At 36.8% G+C, this 26,174-nt stretch overlaps 1 protein-coding gene across 4 annotated transcripts in view; it reads right to left on the reverse strand.

Moving 5' to 3' along the window:
- Nucleotides 1–26,174, reverse strand: part of SYT14 (synaptotagmin 14) — a 250,475-nt gene that overhangs the window by 64,130 nt on the left and 160,171 nt on the right. For all 4 annotated transcript variants that reach the window (XM_070591310.1, XM_070591311.1, XM_070591309.1 and 1 more), the window contains 2 exons: nt 25,689–25,957; nt 21,647–22,096 (listed from right to left, as the gene is read on the reverse strand). In XM_070591310.1, coding sequence (XP_070447411.1) covers nt 21,647–22,096; nt 25,689–25,957 — 719 coding nt within the window. The remainder of the gene's footprint in view (nt 1–21,646; nt 22,097–25,688; nt 25,958–26,174) is intronic.

Here is a 26,174-nt window from a genome sequence, read left to right on the forward strand (position 1 = left end):
GCACTTGTATTTCCAGCCTCTCTTGCAGAGGCCACGGGCATGTGGCCAAAGGAATCTAAGAGGAAGTTGGCTGAGGGCCTCCACTGTAGCCGTCACCAACTGAGCCAGCTTCCTCAATGGAGGGTCTCCTTATCAACTCCCTGAGGACCTCTATCTCTAAACCGTGAGAACGTCTGCCATGGGAATGAGGGTAAGGATGGGAAATATACCTATCTTATTATCCAATGGAAATAAAGTACTTCAGTTCCCCTAGAATCTTTGGTGCTTTTGTAATATTTAGCCTTAATCCAAACTTCCAAACACTGACCTGTGAATGAACTTCTGACTTATAAATGAATACGGGACTACAACGTGTTCATTAGGGGTGTATGCGTGTGGGGAGGACTACCAGTAAAAACTCATTTATCATTTTTCCTATTTTACAGTTCAAACTCCTGTTCTGAGAACTCCCTTCACTAAGGAACATATCAAATCCTCTACTTTCAGATACGTAACCAAGACAATTCAGTAAACTGTCAAATTGATTTAAGCCATGAGGTTTTAGGATTGCTCATGAGTGAACATATTTCACTATACATTCTAGGGCACAGAATCATAAAAGATTCAGAAGGAAATGATAAGAAACACCCAAGAAACGTAACAGTTCCAAAATTTAAAAGAAATAGTACAGAGCGACAAAGAGGGCAACCAGCACTTTCTCATGAACTTATTTGGGTTATGATATAGTCTCAGAAGGATACGAATGTTGATTATAAAAAAGCACTTTTAGTTTTCATTTCTGTATCTATTTTACATTGCATTTTTGTCCTAAAAATTGCAATCTTAACATTTAGGGACTCAGAGAGATTTTTACGTTTAATAAAAACAAATTATATGGGAATAAAGACACGTTCATACTTTAACGTTGGCCCGATCAACACTCCTACACACATTCAACCTTCTTTTAGGTCAGATTAAGTCTTACACAACATAATGATAAAGTACAGAATAGCTAAGAGCACAGACTGTGGAGACAGATGGATTTAAATCCTTACTCCGCAACTCACTAAGTGGTGACCTTGGGCAATTCAGCTAACCTTTTTATGCCTGTTTTCTCAGCTATAAATTGAGGCTAACAGTACCCTATATCAGACAGTCATTGTGAGGATTAAATGGGTTAATATATGTCAAGTGCTTAAAACTGTCCCCAGCACATGGAAGCACTATTGAAGTTGAAGAAAGTAAATGAATGTTACTTTTCTTTTACTAATGTAATTATGCTCAGAAATTATATGTTAAATTATTTTAACTAGAATTAAACCCGATTTTAATCGACAGAGTCCTTGTATGGCATGGACTGCCTAGATATAAATTTGAAAATCTGAAAAATTTCAGATCTCTTATTCTAACCTTAACACTAAGCCTTAACTGTGAACTGCGTCAATCAGGGTTCAGTGAAGGAAACAGAATTCACTTTAGGTAGGAGAAACGAGATTTAATTCAGGAAATTAGGAGCTTACAAAATTGTTGGAAGAGCTGGGCCTGCAGGAACACTGAAAAACTGACCCACCATAGGGGCTACTACACTTACCAAGAGGGTGGGGAGATACATTATGAGTTAAAAAACTATTTTAGCTCGATCAAGGGATCAGGAAGTCATCAGTGCCACTGCAATTACCTCTTAGCACCCATGAAGCTGAAAACTAGCTATTAGAACGTTGCTGGAGGGGGAAAAACATCTTTCCTTGAACTTGCCTGCCCGAAGCAGTTGGAAGATGGCCCCTGCCTCCCTTTCACCTTGCAAATCACGCATGAACGCATTTAATTGGTGAAACCTGATTAGCATTCAGAACTCTAGGGAATGTGGGAAACACACTCCTCTGGAGTACAGGAAAGAAACTAATGAGGATTGGGAACATTTGCAGATTGCCAAGCAAGCAAATGTAACAGTGACTTTGGGAAAGTCAATCACTAAAGTAAGTTATTCTTATCTGTAAAATGGGAATAAATAATGACACCCATAATAGGGTTGCGATGAGGATTTAGGAAGATAATACATATAAAACACTTAATACAGTGAAAATAACTTTCCCTTGCAATCTTGAAGCCCTAGCTTCACTGTCTTCTGGTATCTGGCTTTGTAGTTGACGTCATTCTGGTCTTCACTTGTTTTTACGTTATCTTGGACCTCGCAGGATCTTTTCTCTGCACGTGGCATTCTGAAATTTCACAATGATGTGTCCAGGTCTGGGCTTCTTCCTTTATTGTTCAGGTCTTTTATCTGGGGGTTCCAGCTCTTCAGCTTCGGCAAATTTTCTTGTATTTTAATTCAACTTCCTCCTCTCTGTTGGCTTATGAATCACCTCTTAGCCGTATGCGAAATCCTTCTAGACTGTCTAAGTTTCCAAGCTTTATTTTTTATCTTTCCATCTATTTTTTTTCTATTTCTGGAGATTTTTCTCACTTCTATCTTCTAACGAAGGAGTCAACAAACTTTTTCTGCAAAGGGCCAGATAGTAAGTACTTTTGGCTTCACAAGCCATATGATCTCAGTTCTAACTACTCACTCTGCTGACAATATGTAAACAGATGGGCCTGGCTGTGTTGCAATAAAACTTTATTTACAAAAACAGGCAGTGACCTGGATTTGGCCCATGGGCCATAGTATGCCAATGTCTGTACTGACCCTTCCGCCACATGCTGTATTTTAGCAATCATATTTGTAACTTACGAAAGCCCTTTCTTTTATGATTGTTCCTTTTTCAGACTGTTCCCTTTTTAAAAATGTGTGCAGTATCTTATCAAATCTTTCTGAAAATAAACAGGAACTAGAATTAGTTTTTAATTTTCTTCTCATCTCTGCATTATATACTCTTCCCAGAGAGTATTTTTTTAAAATTTTTGTTTCTCCTGGGTTTTCTCTTTCCTGTTGGAGGTTTTCCCTAAGTGTCTCCTGAGCCATGACTGGCTGTTCACATTTAAGAATGCATCACTGAAAAGCTGATCACAAACTCGACACTTTTAAACATGGTTTGTTCACTGATAGGCGTACATGTGATTAGATGGGGACCAGGCACTTTCCTCAGGAGACTCCTAAATATCAGAACGAGGTGGCTCACCTGAAATCATTGAGTTTTTCCAGAGGAGAAACCTATGATATTTACCACCCAAGGTCTAGTCAGAAGCCGGGTACTATTCTTCATGGTAGATGGAGATACAACGTACATTTTACGGATTTTTAGTGACTCTCACTTGTAACACTCAGACTCAACCTATCCTCTGCTGTACCCACAAGTGTGTACCGTCCTGCGAATCAGAGTTCTCTCCTCCTTCTACGTGCACTTTTCACCAGGTTTCCAGTCTGTTTAATCAGCTTCCACCCTCCATCCACTGTGTCTTCCAGAAACTGCTCTCTCAACATCTGCTGATGCCCTCACCCCAATTCTCCTTGACCTAGTGGGTATAAACGTGAATGCGTACGTGTGTGTATTTATATTTGTAAACTATGATACGATCATTTTAGTGGAGACTATAGGAAGAAGAGGAAATAAATCAATGTGTTGTATCTACTATCTTTAAGAATAAATAAACCATTCCTTGGATTTTCTTCTAGCAGTGCCAATTTAGCCAAACTTCTTTAATATATACTAAGACTTGTCATACATTTAAGTTTTTCAAGCCCATAATATTTTTTCTTTTTTTTCTGAGGAAGATTAGCCCTAAGCTAACATCTGCCACCAATCCTCCTCTTTTTGCTGAGGAAGACTGGCCCTGAGCTAACAGCAGTGCCCATCTTCCTCTATTTTATATGTGGGACACCTGCCACAGCATGGCTTGACAAGCAGTGTGTAGGTCCGCACCTCGGATCCAAACCGGTAAACCCCCGGCCACTGAAGTGGAACATGCAAACTTAACTGCTGTGCCACTGGGCCAGCTCCTAAGTTTTTCAAGCCCATAATATTTTTATAAATTAAGAAACTGGATTCAGAAGTTGTGATAACTGGACAAGGCTAAGTATTTGGGAAAAACTTTGCTATGCAAATTTATTACTTAACATTTAAAAGAGAATGCCCCAAGAAAGGAAATTTTTATACTATAAAAGTGAAACTACTTACAAGTTACTGATATGCAAATTATAAATAATGTTAATCTACAGATGATATTAAGCTTAGCAAGTCTATGTGTGGAACATTCTTCACAGTTATTCACTGCCTCTCCCTGACATCATGACTTGCTTTATACCAGAGGTCAGCAAACTACAGGCTCAAACCAAATGCTGCCTGTGGCCTGTTTTTTTCATACAGTCAGCATGCTAAGAATGGTTTTATATTTTCAGAAAGAGTTCCAAAAGGAAACTATATATACATATATATATGCGACTGAGATCAGATGTGGCCTGCAAAGCCTAAAAAATTCAGCTCTCTGGCACTTTACGGAAAAAGTTTGCCCGCCCCTGCTTTAGACACTAGAAGGCAGTGGAAGTGGCATGTCAATGTGGGGCAGAAGCTTCAAGAGACAAGGATTAGTTTGCTATGCCCTCTGTCTGACAACCAGCAAAACTTCAGAAAAAACTTCCCCTTTTAGCCTAGATCCTAGAGAAAAGTTGACATGGAATAGAGCCATACTCGACCCACAATGGACACGCAGCACATGTGAAAAAGAAACCTCTTGTTCATAGGCGTTAAAAGTTCCAGGGTTTGTTATCTCAGAGTAACCTAGCCTACACTGCCTGATACGTTTTGCCAACGTAATATGTTACTCTTTATGCCTGAAAATAATAAAAGCACATTTATTTAAAGAATATTTATAATTCATACTTCTTCATAATTAGTCAAAATATATTTCAAAAAAGTTTTATCTTAAAACGTTCAAGGTCTGAATTACTTAGTTCCTGAAAAAAGTTATTTTGCTAGCTACTTGCTGGATTAAACACTTTTTGTATTGTCAGAGTAAATACTTTTGCTCTCTTCCGCCATCTTCCTTCTGATTTTAAAATGTGAAAAACACAATGTAATCATTTCTACTTAAGGACTAGCACCTATTTAAGGTTACATTAGCCCATTAAATTTATTCACACATGAATAAGACCATATAAACAACATTAGCTAACATTTACCAAGTTCCTACTCTGTGCCAGATAATTTCCTTTAATCCTCACAAGTTTTTTATGAGGCAGCTATTATTATTATGATCTCTTTTTACAAATGAAGAACATGGGGAACAGAGAGGCTGAGCATTCATCCAAGAACACACAGTTAGGAAGAAGTAGGGAACTAAGATGTGGAACCTGGGTTGGCAGAGCCACTATGCTCGCAACCTCTATGCTTACGCCAACCCTCCGAAGTGCAAATATAAACGTGGTCTTGAAAATCCAACAATTTTGGCTTTAAAATTGTCGATTTCCACTATCTAGGATTTATTTAATTAATTTTTTTTTTTTTGAGGAAGATTAGCCCTGAGCTAACTGCTTCCAATCCTCCTCTTTTTGCTGAGGAAGACTGGCCCTGAGCTAACATCCATGCCCATCTTCCTCTACTTTATATGTGGGACACCTACCACAGCGTGGCTTGCAAAGCAGTGCCATGTTCGCACCTGGGGTCCGAACCGCCGAACCCCGGCCCCCGAGAGCGGAACGTGTGCACTTAACCGCTGCGCCACCGGGCCACCCCCCATTTAATCTTTTATGGGAAATCACAAATGACTTGGTACAAAGAAACCACTTTCATCACTTGAACACTGCTTAGAGGACAATGCCAGCTTTCATTTCAAGGAAAACTAAATTCCCAAAATAAGTTGACTGATATGAAAAATGTATTTATAATACATGCTGCTTTCCATGAACTAAATAGAATCTTATTCCTTTAAAAATGAGCCAAATTAAAGTTCAAGCAGTTTATTTTTTATTGTAGAATATGGAAATATTAAGAGATCTATAACTTTGATTACATAAACTAATTTAATTGTACATCAGATAATTAAAAAATTATGTACACTGAACTTACTACGTCTTCAGTTCTATTAGCTCTTCTGGCTTTTTCTACTAGGAAAAATGTAATTAGTACCATTCTAATCAGAAGTTGCCCCAAAGGGACATACTACAAAAAGAACATTGTAAATAGGTACGATATAGCCTATAAACAATTCTGAGAGATAAAGGAAAGACAAAAATCATCATTTTTTGTAAGACCAGAAAATATATTTATATTATAAAGCAATAAATAATGGTAGAATGATTCAAGTTAAAGTAAGGATACCTATTTTATTTCAGGTTAACAACTAGTATTTCTGTTCTACAAAGGTCCTCACTTTCCTCATCGCATGTAATCATCACCATTCAGGTGAAGTGCTCCGGTCAGTGGCGCTACCATCTCAAACATTACCAGGTACTCTGAGAAACTAGACTTTTCACCAGAACATCTTTGCATGTTCACCACCTAAAACATGTATTTTGCTTGAATAGGAGCTCCCAGTAGTGAATGAGCACACATGGTACTCGCAGGGCCATGCTCGTTTTCAGTGATAGAAATAATTTAAATCTATCTGCTTAATATAAACAGCATCAGGAATTTATATACAGGCTTATCATGTACAATCATTTTATGACCAGAATTATTCTTTGCCCTAAATAGAGTAAAATAAAATGTAACTTTCAAATAGATATTTTTTCTGGCTCATTACACTGAGTGTATACAACAAATGTGATAATGAGACCGAAAACCTACTGATAAAAGATTTCTTTCTACTTCTATTTTTTTATATTAAGTTTCTTTGTCCTAGGCCTGTTTTCAGTATTTCTTAAGCTCACAGTTCACCAAAAGAACACAAACGCATCAAACGTAGAACTGCTTCTTTTCTAAATTAAATTTATCTAAAGAGTTATCTAGAAAGAAAAACATTTTTGTAATTAGCATTTATCAGTTCTCTTTAAATTCTCAACATATAAAGAGGCATTACTCTAAAAAAGTAGCATTAAAAGCTGTCAACCTCAGAACAAATGTCACAGCAGATCTAGCCAAGATTCTTTTGGAAGAAATACCTTCATTACTTTTAATTCCGATGAAAAGACTACAAGCAATACTATTACTCCTGGTTGGTTTCTAAAATATATTCTGATAAAATACATTTTCATATCTATCATTTGTCAAAACTAGTATCACTTTAATCATTTTTTCCAATGAAGAATCTACTATTTTAAATTATCTGTCAAGACTTTAAATGTGAAAATCCTAGAATGAAGGATTTGGGTTTTGAAACACATTTGCCCATTGAAGACTGCCCGGCTATTTATTTATTTATTTATTAACTTTTTGAGGAAGATTAGCCCTGAGCTAACTATTGCCAGCCCTCCTCATTTTTGCTGAGGAAGCCTGGCCCTGAGCTAACATCCCTGCCCATCTTCCTCTACTTTATATGTGGGACGCCTTCCACAGCATAGCATGCCAAGCCGTGCCATGTCTGCAACTGGGATTGAACTGGTGAACCCCGGGTCACTGAGAAGCGGAACGTTTGCACTTAACCGCTGCGCCAGCAGGCTGGTCGCCCCAGCTATTTAATATTAACATTATGGGGGAAATGACTAAGGAAAAATAAAATGTTGCTTCTGTTCACGATTTATTTGTAAGGGTGGGTCTCAAAAACAACCTCAGTAAACCCCACTGTTCATTAGTTACCACCCATTCACCAAATGGTAACATAATAAAGGAGCACAGTGGATACAACTGTTCTGTTACTATGAAACAATGCAGAAGAAAGGGAATTGTTCACGGTAATGTAACAAAGTGATTCTTTAAAGTAAAATGTATATAATTCCACAGCTACTGGTAATAATGAAGATGTCCACCTTCTAAACCCTCCAAAGGAGTAACTTTTCAAATAGTGGTCAATATTTAGAATTTGAATGTTAGATATCGCCCCATGATGTTTCTATAAATAACTCTATTTTATCCCCTCTTGCTCTATTTAGTGCATTTTAAAGTGTGCTTAATTATAGAATATGCTGTTCACTTGGACACAAGTTTACCTGTCATAATCTTACTCCAGTCTAAAATGATCAAATAGTACTCTCATCCCATAAAGTTTTTGTTAATCTCTCTCATCAGTGTTACAACCAACTGAAATCAGTATCTTGAAAAAGTTAATTGCATAAAATGAAATATAGGCAAGAGGAAAATAATACCTGTCCTTTAAGCTTATTAATTATCTGATTTATTTTTGAAAAAAATCACACACATTGAACAAGAATGAAGTAAAGGTCGGTCTTTGGAAGTTTACAGATCAGCACCTGGAGGGTTCAACTAATGAATCCCAGTTAAATTGCTTAATATTTTTTATTCCCTACACTAAACATTAAAAAAAGAAACAACAGGGGCCAGGCCCATGGCTGAGTGGTCAAGTTTGTGCACTCTGCTTTGTCAGCCCAGGGTTTCACCTGTTTGGATCCTGGGTGTGGACACGGCACTGCTCATCAGGCCACGCTGAGGTGGCATCCCACACAGCACAACCAGAAGGACCTACAGATAGAATATACAAGTATGTACTGGGGGGCTTTGGGGAGAAGAAGAAGAAGAAGAAAAAAGAAGACTGGCAACAGATGTTAGCTCAGGTGCCAATCTAAAAAAAAAAAAGTTTTAGTCACTGAAATTTCAGTTTTTCCCATTCGTTTCTTCTGCGTTTTCAAAATTTCTTGAGACTTAAAAGTTAAACTTCACTCCCTTTTGTCCTGCAAACTAAGAATCTGATTTAAAGAAAAAGCTTCCTTTTATGCTCTAATTTAGCTTCTCCCTTTCACTGAAAGATTTATCTGATAACAATTCTTGTGAGACTAGAGTTATTGCTCTCTACCAATAATGTATGCTCACTTACTTTCTCTTTGAATCACTGTCTCTAAATAGATCTGTAACTATCTAGTTTTACACAAAAGTGAGCCATGAGTCATATTACTGTTGTTGTCTAGGGAACTGAATTACACACATGCAGCTTTCTCCTTAATGCAGTAATTTTTAACTGTGATCATTAGTTTACCAGGAAGCATTTATTTTAAATTGCTTGATGATAAAGTATAATCCACATTTAGAAAATGCAGATTTTTAATGACAATGATATTGTGTGAACTGTAGTGAATATTAAAATAGGTGGAGCTAAGTTTTGAAAGATACTTGCTAATAATATAGACTAAAGGATGATTCTTAGAGACATACACACTGAATTATAGAGTATAAGCAATAATTTCTCTCTCTTAAAATAATAGTACAAATATCAAACTAAATTAATGCACTCTATTAATATAAAGCTAGGCTATTTTTTGACATACAGGGATTTTAGAAATTAAAGGTGGAAACTACAAGTATCTAAAATAAGATCATCATTGCAGTAAGTCATGAGGAAGGTTGATCACTCTTAGGAGATGCTGGCATTATACTGTTGAATGAGAAATTATATAAGCATATATGTCCCTAATTAATCAATTATTACTTAAAAAATAAAACAATTCCTGATGTGCTCTTAGTTAATTACCCTGAGATGCATGCTTATTGGATTCCAGGTCATGAAAGATGGCTAATAGGGCTGTTTTAAGGATACCTATCAGGGAATAATGTTATATTGAACTTGGTAACAATTTAAAAATGTTAATGAATGTTAACATGTTGACAACTCAATTTAATAAGCGGTCATTGAACACCTATTTTGTAGGTTCTATGAAAAATATCATATAAGTAAAACACACAGTTTCTTGTCTCAAAGTGTTTAAAATCTAGACGGAAGACATAAAGCAAGTTTGACAAAAAGAAAACATATGACCAGCTGCAAAAACGAACACCAGAGGCAGTAACTCAGAAACGGCATGTACCATATGCACCCACTCATCCATCTATCCATTCAAAATTTATACAGCAATAACCAGTACTACATATTTGGTATACAAAGATAGACAAGATCAACTAATTTGTTACATTAGAAATAATCTAACAAATTTCTATAAAGATGGGATTGAAATTAGACTTTAAATGAAATCTAAGATTTAAATAGACTCAAATTATGATTGAGATTGACATTTTGGTATAATACAAATGATGGCAAATCCTTCACGACGTCGGCCCTCTCTTTTACTTTAACGTTCATTCTATTATTCGCTGTACCGCTTCACTAACACAAACTTCCCTTAGGCTCCTCCTTTTCAGAATCTTTTCCCTATACCTTCTGGTCTATGATAACTCCTCCAGAACCTGAGTTTCTTCTCTGGGCTCCCAACAGCTTACTTTAATTGAAACCCAGTTATGCCCTGAGTATACATCATCCTCAATAGACTTTTCACCCTAGTTATTCCTTCATACCCGAAGTGTCTAAGGGTCAGGAAGCAAAGTTCTCTGCTGCCTTCTCAAACACTGCTCTTCTAAAATCATGGAAAATAATAATAATTTTCCTTTAAGGTGTATGTCATCCTGTCCTCATAGACATTCTGTCCAGGACATTTTCATTCCCCAAACTTCCTCTTTGTTCTTGAGAACAATGATCCTTGACTCAATCTTTTTTCACACTTCAACGTCCATGTGGATAAACCATTCAAGAACCTGGCTCCTCTTGAGCAACTTAACCATCTTCGGTGACTTTACCTTTTATTCTATCTCAGATGCCCATTTCTACCATCACACTCTGGACTCTTGTCACCACATCACAGTAGATGAAAACATTCTCCTCCCTAACCAGTCTCCTGTCTTTCCATACCTCTTGTTCAACTACTCCTCTCATATCTGTTCCTAGATACCCTTGGGACTTTCGGTCCACTAACCTTTCTAATTCCTCTGCCTATCAGTCTCTTTCTAGCTTCACTTCTCCCTTTATTGCACTTAGATTTCATGGTCCACAACTTAAATAAATCTCTTAAAAAACATTTTTGCCTCTCTGTTCATCCCAGACACCTCAATTCATCTCTCCTTCAGTTAGCTCTCCTATATCTTACACTCCATCTTTTTATAATATCATTTGCATTAGTATTTAAGCATGCCCAAGTCTCTCCTAACCTTAGAAACATCTTTCTGGAACCCCTCCTTGCCAAATTCTGTCCTTTCTCTCTTCCTATTTTAATAGCCACACTTGGCGGAAAAGCCATTTACATGATTGCCACTCTAGTTTGAATTCTGGCCCCTCTACCTCATCAAAACTAGTTCCTGTAAGGCTACCCATTACAGCCATATCCTAAATCCAATGGACAGTTTTTAATACTCAGATTATTGGGTCCATCAGCAGCATGTGACAAAGTTGATTATTCCTTCCTTCATAAATTCATTCTTTGCTTTTGTGATATTTTCCTATCTTTTTTCTCCTATCTTATCCCTCCTTTCTCCAATCTTCAAATATAGGACTTCCTGAGGATCTTCTCTTCTCATCCTTAGGACAATTCAATCCACTCCCAAGTCTACTTCTATAAGTGCTATGTATTCATATAGAAATATAATACGGAACCATATTTAATGAAATATAGACATCTAGGCACATATTAAGAACCCTCTATCATAAAAACTTAAGAAAACTTAAGCTTCCCACTATGGCCTTGCCCTTCCTCACCCTAAAGAATCTAGTTAGGAACTTAATCTGTTTACTCATCCTAACAAAATGGATCAGAGTCCAAATTCCCTGACCCTTTCTGACTCTCTGTTTTTTTTAAACTGACAAAGGATTGTCATGAATAATTCAAATAATATAGAAATAAACAAAGATAGAAGTAAGAAAATCATCTTGAACTTTACCATCCATAAACTGCTAAGGAGTAAACATCTTGTAGACATCATTCTATGAATATGTATAAACAGAAATAAAAAAATCGGATCTAACGGCAACTATTTATTTTAAAAAATCCATTTTACTTTATATAAATCTAATAGAAGAAAATGAAATAAAATAAGTGAACTTTACATAAATATTTCTTCCTCATAGATTATTTTCTAAATGATTTTTCTCTAAATAAGAAGAGGGTAGTCATTTTATTATTAACTATATTAGCATTCTCACATTTCCTCCTACTTACTTTGTCTACTTTCCAATTTTTTAAAATCAACTACAGTGTTATTTTGATATTGAACAGGTTAATAGCTGTGGTGGACACTGGGAGACACTGTCAAGATTCTCCATCAATGAAGAGACCATTGCCTTCGCTGTTGGGAGGGCTGCTGGTAGACAAACGTCAACTATCAGTCCCTTCAGCAACTGACTCCCCCGTGAAGCCCTGCCTCCCCCAAGGGTACAGCCTTTCAGGGAGCAGCCCACATTCAATGACTGACGGACGTGTGGGTATAAAGGCCTGGTCATCTCAACCCAACTGGGGACAACTCAGAAGGACTACTTTAGCTCCAAAATTCCCTGTGGGTGGGGTGGCTGAGGATGTGGTTGGGCTTGCACTGCAACCTGACTTCTCCCCTCCATCCAATCCTGCTTCTTTCTCCTCCCTTTTCTAAGTATTGATTTCAAGGGCACTCCTTAATAAACATCTGGCACACTGAACTCCACCTCAGAGCCAGCATCTCAGGGAATTCAATCAGTGACACACACAGAGCCTTAGATTCTTTCAGAAGTCAATTCAGTCACTCTGCTTTCCTATGTCATCTGATTCTCTGCCACAGAGGTTGGTACATGCCTTCATCAGAACAGCAAATATTCTATCAGTCAGGCTAGTTTATGCTGCGTTCACAAATAGCCCCAAATTCTCAGCAGCTTAATCCCACAATGGTCTACTTCTCACTTATGCAGCATATCTATTTTGGATTGGCAAGGAAGCCTTTTCCCAAAGCGGAGAGATGCTCCATTTCCCCACATGCTTCCATAATAACAGAGGCATTATTCCAGTTCTTAAAAGTTGTGACCAGAAGACAAAAGCAAGTCACATGGCCACACCTGAGTTCAACAGGGTGGTAATATACTCTTCTTTTCTAGGGAGGCGCAATAGGATATATGTGAAAACAAAGACCACTAAACCCTGTTCTTTCTCCTGGATATCAAACGTTCAGTTCTCTCCTTCTCCCACATGCAGAACACTCTCTCCTTTTCCTAAGGAAAACAAACCAAAATGCTAATTAGTTATAGTTTTGAGCTGAAAGTCAAGGATCTCTGGGTGTTGGATATTGGTCTCTAAATTAAGTCCAGATGTGGCTCCTTGCTCAGGAGACCCAAGAACTAAAAAGATAAGTTATCTGCCACACAAACATCCAGTATACAATTGTGAACCAGGGACAGGGTAATGACCATAAACATTTCCGTTTAGGGACCACAAAACGGTGACCGGTCTGTTGTGATTCTGAAATCACACTAAGCAGACACTGTCTCCTTCACTCTCATTTTCTCTGTCTCTCTCACTCACTGGGGAGAGCTGTACCTTTAGTCTCCTTTCCTAGAGCCATTTTGTCCAACAGAAATGGTTTACGGGGTGCCACAATAATCCACTTAGAGTTTTAACACTGGATGCCATGGCCACACCCTTGATTTGGTCCCTGATGTTGCTGAAGCCCTTGTAGCTCAGTATTCTCAGCTTTATCTTATGTAGGTTGGAGATGATATTTGCACCTTCCAATCCCAAAGTCCTGGAATTTTTTGATTCTCTCTCTCCCCTTTCACTGTTGCTTGTAAATCTGCCATTTCCCCTCTGAACAAATATTTGCTCAAATGCAGTTAACAGTAAACGAATTCATGCTATTATTGATCTGTTTTTCTCACCTCTGCCTAGAGCTACATGTTCATTTTTAAGATAGCTGCCATCCACATTAGTATAGGCAAGAGTTTTACAAAATACTTTGTCACAGGATAACATGGATCACCTTCCTTCCAGCTTTCAACTCAAGTTTCATCACTGCCCACACCTGGCTCTAGAGTCAATGTCACAAATATTTGGTTTTTTTGATGTAGCTGTACCAAAGTCCTTGTACCAATTTCTATATCAGAATAAGATTGTTTATGCTGAGATAACACATTTCAACTGGCAGAGATTTAAAATCTTCCTACAGGGAGGGGCACCAAATATATTTGTGAACAGCAATACAATCTACTATGATAAACATATCCACTCAAGAGGTTTTTTCTCTACAGACCTGAAGTATTACTGAATATTCCCAAGACTTTTGCTGATTCATCAGCATGGCTTTTAGTGGACAGAGTGTGGAATTAGGGGCTAGGTGCATGACTTTGCTTTATGTCTCTCTGTGCCACTCCACAACTATCTATTTCTTTCATTGAGTGATTGCTATTGGTAAATTTTGTGGTAGTTTTCATATTTTTTACTCATTTCATTAGGTATATGGGGAAAAAAGTTCTGTGAGTGAGATTAATCCAACATCTTCCATTCTCCTCTTTTAAGCTAGTTTGTATATAAGAGAACATGCATAGAATGGTCACAGATTCTTTTCTAACTAAACTGAATTTTACAAATTTGCTCTTCCAAAATTTCTGGAAAATCACTGGCCTTGGAGTCAGGAAAGAGGCATTCCAGCCCCAGCTCTTGAACCAGATGGCATGAGGAACTAGTCAAGTGACGTGATCTCTCTAAATATCTATTTCCTTACTGCACAATGAGAAAGCTAGATTCTATGATCTCTAAACTCTTTCAGCTATAATATTTTATGATTCTACTTTTTAAAATCAATGTCTTTTTCTTTCTAAACATTTTAAAAGAAAATTTGAACCTAAAAAGATTTAAAACCTAACTATATTGTGACTTTCTCACAGAGAATGCACCATCTCTTATGTTCACATTACACATTATAATGAATGAATACTTTAATGTCTACTCAGCAAATAGTTACTGAGGAATATTTATAGGTCAGGCATGAAATTAAACACTAGGGATACAACAGTTAACAAGACAGACATTAAGCAATTAATTTCAAGTACAATAAAGAATTACAAAAGGGAAGGTATTATGAGAGTTATAGAAAGGCAAATCTAACAATCTAGAGAGAGTTAATGACAGCCTCTTGGTGGAAAAGAGTTTAGATTAAAAGAAAGATAATGAGTTTGGAACATAGTATGTGAGTTACTATGGGTCAAAACAGAGACTAATAATATTAATCACCAAGAGCTAGTTATATACAGAAGGTTGTAGAACAAACATAACAAGTTCTGGGTTAATACATCTACACTGAGGGAGCAGCCACGAAGAAGAATAAAAGGGGAATAAGTAGGTCACAAACTGAGAATACCTGCAGACTTGACTGGCATGTGTTTACAGTTGTATAAAGGTATTTGCTGAAGACTTCATGAAACGGTAAAGAACATCCCACCAAGATGAAAGCAGACTCACAGAATGTTATCTGACTACATGCGTATTCACCTCAACCCAGAAATGATTTGCATGTCTGTTATTCAATCTCAATTCCTAGTTGTCTAGAGCATAAGTTAGAAAACTTTTTCTGTAAAGAGCCAGACAGTAATATCCTAGGCCCTGTGGGCTGTATTAGATTTCTACTGATATGTAACAAGTTACCACAAACTTAGTAGGTTAAAACACACCTATTTGTTCTCTCTCAGTTTCTGTAGGTCAGAAGTCTGGGTGGGCTCCATTGGCTTCTTTGCTGGGGTCTCACAAGGCTGTAATCAAGGGGTTGGCTCAGCTGAGCTGTTATCTGGAAGCTCGGGGCAAGGACCTGCTTTCAAGTTTATTCAGGTGTTGGCCAAATTCAGTTCTTTGCAGATGTAGGACTGAGAGCCCTATATTCTTGCTGGCAGCTGGCCAAAGCTCTTAGAGGGCTCCCTCTCAGCTCCTAGAGGCTCCTCTCAGGTCCTTCCACATGGCACCCTCCATCTCAGCAACAGAGAACTTCATGCTGAATCCCCCTCAGGCTTTGAATCTTATTTTTTTTTCTGTTACCAATGAAAGAAAACTCTTGGCTCTTAAAGGGTTCATGTAATTAAGTTAGGCCCACCTAGATAATATATTATCTTAATGTTAACTGATTAGTAACCTTAATTATATCTTCAAAATCCCTTTGCCATGTAACATAACATAATCATAGGAGTAATACCAGGGGATGAAGGTCATGGTTAGAGCTTAGAGTTCTGTCTACCACAGTCTGCCCTCTAGCCCCCATGATTCACACATGTAAAATGTATTCGCCCCAGCCCAAGGTTCCCAAAAGTCTCATTCTATTACATTACCAGTTCAAAGCACACACACACAAAAAAAATCGCAACATCTGAATCTAAATCTCATCATCTCAAAGTTTAAAATCTTATCTAAATCATCCAAACCTGGTGAGAATATGGCTCCTGCTGTAATCCATTAAGTACAACTCCTGGGAAAAATTCTTCTCATTTATGGACCTATGTAATTAAAGAGATAATTTATCTGCCAGAAACACTTCCAACACTCAATGGTATACGGCATAAAGTAAAGTTATAGTCATTTCAGTTTGAAAAGGGCAAAATGAAAAGTAAAGAAGTCACTGGTCCAAAGCAGTTTTGAAATACTACTGGGCAAACTCAGGCTACAATGCCTTGATTAGGTTTCAAGGTCTGGGAATAATCCCCCATGGCTCTCACTTGCATTCTCTGGGCTCTTAATTCTCCCTCTGTGTCACCCTTCCTTTTTCTTGAAAGGTAGCAAGCAGGTGTTCGCAGCTGAGTAGTTTTACTGGCTTGCTTCTTGCTAGTTGCATTTTGGGGGTCCAACCACCTCTTTCCATTTCATATTCCCTATTTCTTTCAGTCCTAGTTGGCAGTGTTTGTGTTGATGCAATTTTTTGAAGAATATTGTGGGTCTTACGTGAATTTTACAGAGGTTCACTCCATTAAACAATATGCCCTCAAATCTTCTCAAGATCACCTCTTCTCTATCTTTGGCTTCCACTGAGATAGCTGAGGGACAACATTCTTAAGCAACCTAGCAGTCCTCGGGTTTGACTGAGATGATCTATGAGGAACCCTCTTAATCTCCTAAAAGGGTCTTCAAGGAAACCTTGTATGGCTGAATACTCAACTTTTTTATTTTTCGGGGGTTTCAGCAAAAGTTGTACACTCAAACCCTCAGCATTTTCTCTACACTAGCGTTCAGCAGCAATTTCTAAATTTTAGCATCTTTTGTAATCTAGATACGATAAGAATTTCCCAATTTATCAAGTCCTAGTTCCTTTTTATTTAACATTTAGTCCCTCAATTTATCTCTCTCCTCTTGCATTTCACTATGAGCAGCAATAAGAAGACAGACTATGCCTTCAACATTGCGCTTCAAATCTCCTCGGCTAACCAACCAAGTTCATCGTTCACAAGGTCTGCTTTCCACCCAACTGCAGGAGGCAATTCTTCTAAGCTTTCTGCCACTACATGGCAAGGATTCTCCCTTCCTCCAGTTTCTAAGAATATGTTCCTCACTTCCTTCTGCCTTTATGGGTAGCATCCTTAAAGTCTAGATTTCTACTAAGTATGTTCAAGACAAGTTAGGCTTTTCTCTATCATGCTCTTCAAAATTCTCCTCCAGATTCTTCCAGCCTTCACCCATGGGTAATTCCAAAGCTACTCCCACATTTTTAGGTATTTGCTTATGGCAGCATCTCACTTCCTGGTATCAAAATCTATATGAGTTTTCCATTGCTGTCTAACAAATTATTAGCAGCTCAAAACAACACCTATTTATTACCTCAGGTTTTCTGTAGGTCAGAAGTCCAAGTGAGCTCAACTGGATTCTCTACTTAGGGTCTCACAAGACTGAAATCAAAGTTGCAGCTGGGCTGTTATCTGGAGGCTCTGGTGAAGACTCTACTTCCAAGCTCATCTGGGCTGTTAGCTGAATTCAGTGCCCTGTGGTTGCAGGAGTGAGGTCCCCATTTTCTAGCTACTCACACTGCACAGATTGCACTAATCAAGCACTGTCTGTACAGGAAGGGTTGTGTGTTTGTATGTTTGTAAGTGAAAGAAGTTTCATTCTTAATAAATCATAATAAATATATCTAATAATAATAAATCATAATAAATATATCTAATATTAATGAATCTAAATTGAATGAGAAATAAAATTGGAATGAGAAAGAGGGGAGAGGACATTTCCAGGTAACTGTTATAGAGAGTAATATCATACCAAAAATGCAAGAGAAGAAAGTACTTTGAGTTATACACTAGGAAAGAGTCCAGATGAACAAAGTTGAGTTTATGAGAAAAGTTCAAATTATGAGAGGGATAAACCATGGTAAGAGGGTAAATGATGACATTCTAGGTATTGGGTATGGCTTAAGAGATGAATAAAGCAAGTAAATACTAAACCACGGCTATTTCAACATTTATCTGTCAGGGTTCTTATTTGAAAACACTGGAAGCTAACTCCCGACTGATAAAGCAGAACAGCAATTTACTAAAGGAATTGGGGTGACTAAACAACCAGACTTATGGCTAAGCTTCTCAAGAACAAAACCTAAGAACACACTGCAGAACTGATCTGGTGAGGAAACTGCTGTGGCTCCCGTGCCAAGGTCTTTTCTTTCCTGTAACTGTTACTGCCTTGCACCAACACCATTTCCGCACCAGCAAAGCTATTTTAGAGTTACTGCTGACTCTGAATATCAGATTCCTCTACTGTCAACCTCACAGAAACACGATTTGAGTGTAGTGTCTGCTTCCCTGTTCAGTCTGCCCTGAGGTTTCCTGAAAATGAATAAGTGGCAGAATCTAGGTCACATGGCTCATGACCTAGCTACCATGAGACTGGGAAAGTGAATTTTATACCCGACCTTGGAGAGGTGGGACTATCAGTTGAGACCTCCTCAGACATTAGAAGCTTGTTGAAGAGACATGGAAGAGTGAGAACATATAATATATGTCCACCACAAAATGTCACACATTAAGCATACAGAACACCTAAAATTCACCCATTTTTGTTCTTACCTAACTCCTTTCCCAGTATATACTGGTACAATCAGAGAATATCAGAGATGGATGGATGGGACCTTACAGATCATTTGGTTTAATTCTCTCATTTTACTAGTGAGAAATCTGATGCCCAAAGTGATGAGATAATTTACCCAAACTTACACAACTAGTTAGTAGAAAGAACTCACGCTTTTCCACCCTTCATATATTTTCTATCAGTCAATGATCATGAAGGCTTACCTCAAACTATATCTTTATCTTAATGTTAAACTTTAATCTTAGCCTTAGGGAAACTCAATGTTTAGTCCTGAGAAAGTCATTTTGGTGACACTAGCCATTTTTCTCTCAATGTATTGCTTTGAAGAGTTCCTGAAAAACTAGCTATTAAACTAAATTTTATTTGCAGAATTCTGTTTTTCGATTATTATCCATGAAGATAAACTGTAATTAAGCTCCAAATAACTGTAAATTTTTTGACTGCATTAAAAGTTTTGCTTGCAAAAGGCCAATGTTCTTGCAATAACAATAAGTAATTATTCAAAAGCCACAAGAAATAAATGTTTAATTCTAAGAGTACCTCTCACTCACATATTATTAAACCTTAAAAAATTAGAGCTAAAATCACCCAAGTAAAGTATAATCACATGATTTCTCCATATAGATATCAAAACCTAAGCAAAGTGAACATTAACACTATAGCATATATAGAATATATACATTCTATCTACTAGTATTTTATTTTTATGACAACTAGCACAGAAGCCAAAAACAAGCAATGAAATTTTGAGAAGGCGGAGAAAAAAAGAAAGCAAGAGAGAGGTACATTTAAACATAAGCATTGAATTTGAGAAGTATGGCAATGCAGTTATTCAGATTTAAATGTTACGTCTTAGAAGCTATTTATCTAGCACTTTTTTCTTCTTGTGAACACTCCTCAGAAATTTATTGTACTGGTTGTCGGAAATATAGAGTCAGTGACTATAAGCTAATACACGTAATGTAAGTGTATACAAAAATTAGTTTGACCAGAGATAAAATCTCATTATTTTCTATGGCTTCATTTTCTTTGTGAAATGAATATAATTAATACAGAATTGGGAACAGATAATTTGGAGTAAATAAAGCAAAACAAAATACATACTTCTTGATGATAAAGTCATTCTCTTCTAGTTTAACTCAATTATTTTTATATAAGAATGTGTTCTCCATAAGAGAACCAGTGATCATCACTCAGACCAAATAATAAGAAAGTCTAAAAATCATATTAAGAATTGCAGAACATTCAATTTTATAAAAAATTATCTTTTCCCCTCTGAGATAGTGCCTGCGCTTTCTTTTTTCTCTACTCTGATAAACTGCTCTTAGTCATTTTTTTTAAAAAGGCATTTCCCCAAAATGGTAATTTTTAAATTTAAAATTATAACAAGTTATCAATTTCCCCAATAAAGGTTCAATCTTATCCTACAAACTCATAAGGATATACTATATTTATCAATGTCTTCTGATTTTTAAAGATGCTGAAATTGTCTAGCTAAATAATGGCATGGGGTTTGCTTGGGAATGAAGGTCCTACGAGACCAAACGCTGTGTGGTGTAAATTCAGCGACACCGTAAACTTGGGCTTGGCTTACACGTTTACAAGCTTAACAACAACCCTAAAATATTATACCCTTATTTTAAAATATAAATCTATTCTAAAATCTATGTATTAATATTATAAAAATGCTTTTTATTCAATATAACAGAGGAATAAATGTAATTCACAATTTACACTTATAGCATAGCACAGATTTTCTCATAATCTAAATAACTGTGTGGCATAATGTATCTCCCTTGTTTAAACAAACAGTGCAGTTTGCCCGTGATTTGCAATGCCTTGTGGGAATTTAGTTAAAAATATGAGGAGAGGGAGACTTGGATATGATCAGAACCTGGAGGAAAAAAGAGAAAATGGAAAATAGCTCATAGCACTAAACTTAAATATTCTCCAAGAAATACTGCAAAATCTTTGTTTAAAAAGAGTAGAAAGCGTGGACCCAGCCCAGTGGCACACCAGTTAAGTTCACACGCTCTGCTTCAGCAGCCCAGGGTTCACTGGTTCAGATCCCAGGTATGGACCTACACATTGCTTATCAAGCCATGCTGTGGCAGGTGTCCCACGTATAAAGTAGAGGAAGATGGGCATGGATGTTAGCTCAGGGCCAGTGTTCCTCAGCAAAAAAAAAAAAAAAAAGAAGAAGAAGAAGAAGAAAATTGGCAGAAGCTGTTAGCTCAGGGCTAATCTTCCTCAAAAAAAAAAAAAAAAAAGGATAGAAAGTAAAATGAGTCAAGCTTTTTTTGAACCTTTAAAAATAATTTCATAGCAGTTCTGGAAAGATAATCAGGCATGACCTAGGCAGCAGAACACATTCTGTATAAGCAAATAATTTCTGCAGTATATATATCACAGAAACGGGGCTAGATAGTTCTTAACGTATCACCTAGTTTTAACCTGGAAAGAAAACAATAAATTCTATAAGGAGTTCAGACGACATCATGATCAATCATGTAATAAATGTTGAACAAAGGAACAAATGGGTAAGACATGGGGCTAGACTCCGTGGAGGATCAAATAAAATACATAAAATAAATCACATATAATCTTCAAGGGCAACTTTTATAGATGAGAAAAAATTATACCTACCTATCCAGGGCTTAGAAATTTTGTAAAGGTATGATTACCATGTAAAAAATAGACTGAAGAAGTTGTTGGGTTTATCATAGATTTTAAAAATTGTATATAGTATGTACCATGAACATAAACTGTATTTGGGCTATTTGATCAGATACTCACAGAATGATTGTAAGAAGGTTCCAATATCACAGGTAATGACATTTTCCCTTGAAGATTCAATTTTGTTAAATAAAAAATCTTTTCCCCCACAATCTTTTCTTTTTTCATGCGATGTACACCATACAGTCTAAACCGAACTGCATAATTTCCAATCATCTCAGATTCAACATGATTAAATTTGAATGTTTCTGTGAAGACAGGGCATGGTCCTCTCTGGATGCTGGTTTTTGCTCTCTGTTTCTTTATAGGTAGAAGAACAAGGTGCACTTGCCATGAGTTGCCACCTGTCCTGTTATACGTTGGGATATCTGTGACAGCTGTCACTGTTACCAGAAGCTTCTGCTCTTGTGAGTCATAGTCAAAAGTCACATCCAGTGTGCCATATTTAGCTTCTGGCTCAGGATCAAAAGGTTTAGGAAGCTGTGAAGACGATCCTCGAGCTGACATATCCTAAGAAAAGCAAATTTAAATGTTTTCAGTTTTTAACTCTATTATTTAATCTAGCATGTAAATAAATACCCGGTATTTCTTTAGGAGGAGGATGTAAAAATTATTTTGATTTGCTGCCACAAAGAAAGTAATAATAATTAATAGGCAACTACAACCAAAAGCTACTCTCAGGGCCAGAGAAGTGTAAGTTGTAAGTTAAACTCAAAAACTTATTATTATAAAGACGCAAAATTTAATATTCACCATCACAATTTTGAGAAAGTTGGATATATATTTTTATAATGAAAACTGAAAATATATACTTCAAGGTTTATCTCCGTTCCTTTTGTAGGAAACTACTAAATTTTACTTTTAACATTATAAACAACGCAATCGGCAGCTCAATATTAGGATGGAGAGAAAGAGAACGTAAATAAAAGTACAATGCCATTAAAAACTTTGGTCCAATTTTCGGTGTGTTCTAAAATGCCCCATCTGTAATAGAACATAAACAAATTTAAGCTTGAAAATCGATGGAAATGTGAAATATGAAAGTATAAAATACAAAGGCCTCAAAATATTTGCAGCCAAATATTTATTTTCCACAAGACACAATTTACTTCAAATTTTAACCAGAATTGAAAACTGCGTATTATTTTCTAATACTAATTGCTGTTGAAAATGGCAGCATATACATTTCAAAAGTTCAAGAAAGACTAAAACTATACATTTTAGTTACAAGATTAAAAGAAGTTGTGCCCATTTTACCTGGAACTGTCTCAAATTCCTGCCAGTCTAATTTTCTGGAATGTAGCAGGAGTTTCAGCTAGTTACTGACTGTGCCAAACCCCGGTCTCTGACCTTACATCCATACCATTTTGCCCCTTCAAGTATTTTAATAAATCTTAAATGTTTTTCATTTTAAAATGCGGACCAATTTTATAATTTACTAAATTTTTCTCAACTTTTATTTAGTGCCTACTGTAGCGGTCACCACTACTGACTCCCAGTCTTCCCTTTTTGTGCTTCTCAAAAGAACCACCTGAGTTTTAGTCAGAAACATACCATCTGGCAAGAGACAATACTTCAAAATCTTCCTTATAGCTGATATATGCCCACGAGACTCAGCTTTGCCCAATGGGAGGCAAACAGAAGTTATGTGTGAAATATCCAGATCGAGTTTATAGAAGAAATTACTTGCCCTTCACTCTCTTTCTCACTCTTCCCACAAGCAGATACAGAAACAGGATGTGTGGGTCAGCTTGGACAATATAGATGCGGACAATATGCTAGGGGATGATGGAGGGAGAAGAAAGAAGGAACTGGGCCCGTGAACGATGCCGTAGAGCAAGGCCACCGACTCGCGCTGGACTGGTGTTAAATGGAAAACAATCTTCTGTGGCTTTCAGCCATTGTATCTGTCTCCTTGTCATAGCAGCTCACCCCATGCCCTAACTATTACACCTACTATGTACCAGGCCCTGTTTTAGGTTGGACAGATGCACTAGAGAACCAAAAAGACGCAAGTCTTTGACCTCATAAATCTTACATGTCTACCTCCAGTGACCCACTCCGTATCATGTACAGGAGAAAAGATGACAAATGAAGAACAATCCTGAGGTAGAGAGAACAAACTCTCATAGAATAATTCAGTGTTTTTATGCTATATGATTAAATCAGGGTAAGCATATTCTTACCCTGCAAAAAAAAAATTTACAGTTTAGAGCAAAATGTTTTAATGCGTGCCACTTCATAGTTGGTAATTAAAGATGATTAATTATATGGCTTTGGTTTTTCAATTAAATATTTTTCTAAAATATATTTCTAAGATTTTCAAGGCAATAAAAAATTTTATAAGGTCCTAGGTAGCTATTGCTGAATTTTGGTTCTCTTGGTGCCTCCCTATTCTTTTTTCTGGGCATTCCGACAATTCTAGTGAAACTGAGGGTTAAAAGGGTGGGACCTATAGAGATAAAAGATAACATTTGTATTCTGCAAATAATCCTTCCTTTGAAGGTGTCTGAATCAAAGTTTTGAATAAGGCTTAGGCAGCAACAGGTCATCAGCAGAGCTGATAACTCCCTGTAAGGGAGCTCTTCTGAACACTCACTCCTTTCCCAGTTCCATCATGCACGTGGACAGGCTCTGAGAGAGCTACATCCTGGACTAAACTAAGAGGAAAGGAAGAATTTTCTATTTGATAAGTAAGACCTATTAAAGAAATACTGGGCAGCAAAATAAACTTGAAAAAACACAAGAGTGAACGTTATACTAACATAGGCTATGAGCATCTAAATATTTATGGAGTGTGCATTTGGTGCATTGTTTGAAAATGTTCAATTCTGCTACAGAAGACACAAAACGAAGAAGGCAGAGGAGACGCATAAGAGGTGTTAACACAAACAGCTAGTTGGCAGCTTCTGAAATAAGAGCACAACTCACAGGCTGTGTTAACTATAGATAACGAGCAGGGAAGTGACTTGAGAGACACAGGCAGAATCGAGAAGACTTGTTAAACATAGACAGTAACGAAGTTAATAACTTGTAAAGTGTTCCAAAGATAGAATAAATAAAAAATAAGATAGGGGCCGGCCCTGGCGGCCTAGTGGTTAAGTTCAGCATGCTCTACATTTCCATGGCCCGGGTTCTAGGTTAGATACTATAATACTAGAAATAGTAGAAAAGTTGTAACAGATAAAAAGTATTTTCATAAATTATATAAGAAAAACTTAAAATTAAGGAAATTCTATTCATAGCTCTACTTCCATTATTTAATTTTGGCAGTAAAAAGAAACTTCGCCTTGTAAGAACACTGACACACTACAGTATTATGAAATGGTGTCTAGGACAAAAGTTGTAAAAACTTGCTGTCTAAAAGAAAGTAAACCCTGAAAGTTAATACTGTTTTATGAAAACTTCTAGATTACTTTCATATCATCATTACAGAAAGATTAAAACAAATCCTTTTTAGAACATGGAAGGACTTCAAAAGTCTAACACACCTATTTTTGTTATTGTTTTCACATTTTTGCTCCAAAAAAGGTAATAACTTAAAACAACCAACCAATCATTCTGAATGCATGACGCATGAATTCAAATTTCATTAGTAAAGCTGAGCATCACTATCCCTTCCATAGCCTATGATATGAAAATGCAAAAACATTATTTTGAAAGACCTGTAAAACATTAATGGGCAACCTCCTAAGAGTCAAACAAGCCAAAATAAAATAATAAAATAAAATAAAAAACACAAACATAAATAGGAACCTCAAGATGAAAGAAACCAGTAGATAATTCCAAAATATTTTATATAAAATGTTAAAATAGAGAAAAAACCTATCTTGAGGTTGAAACCTGGGGGAAGAAAATTTTTCAATATCTTTTGTCTTGCTCTCATTTTTAGCTACTCATCTTCCTTTGGGGAAGAGTGGAAGATTGGTTGGGACAGTCTTGATAAGTCTGCTGGATAAAAATTAGATCAAGGATAGAAACTGGTACCAGAGGCCACAAAGGACAAGATATCGAGAAAACTTTCTTCTTACTAAGAGGAGAAGCACAGGATTATTATCCTCCAAATCACATTCAGTTAAAAATTCTACGTGCTTTTACTTACTTCCGGGCTCAGGACTGCAGTGCTGTCACTCGGAACATCTTCTTCATATCCTTTATTATGAAAACTTTCTATTTCATGACCTGTACTTCCTTCACTTGGGCACTTGTTATATGAGCATCTTGGACTGTTGCAGTGGGAAAATTCACATTTACTGTCCCCCATTTCTGAGGGGGTACATGAGAGATGGGGAGAACCACTGTCATCCTGATATGGTGGTGGCTGCAATTCATCCAGTGGGGGTGTTCTTCTCATTCTCTGAATGCAGTTTCCTGATAATGATTAAGAATCTGGTCACTGTTTCCAATTAGCCTCAACATGCAGTATAATCCACAATAATTGTAAATAACTTCAAAAACGCAGGAATAAAATATTTGTGGCAGCATAATTATTAGATTTACTAATAGTTTTCTTCTTCCTTAATTCAGACGCAGAAATAAAATAATCTCGTTTCCCACTCCTCTCCTCCTGCATAATAAGATTAGCAAA

The sequence above is a fragment of the Equus przewalskii genome, chromosome 23 (assembly GCF_037783145.1).
Source record: "Equus przewalskii isolate Varuska chromosome 23, EquPr2, whole genome shotgun sequence".
NCBI lineage: Eukaryota > Metazoa > Chordata > Mammalia > Perissodactyla > Equidae > Equus > Equus przewalskii.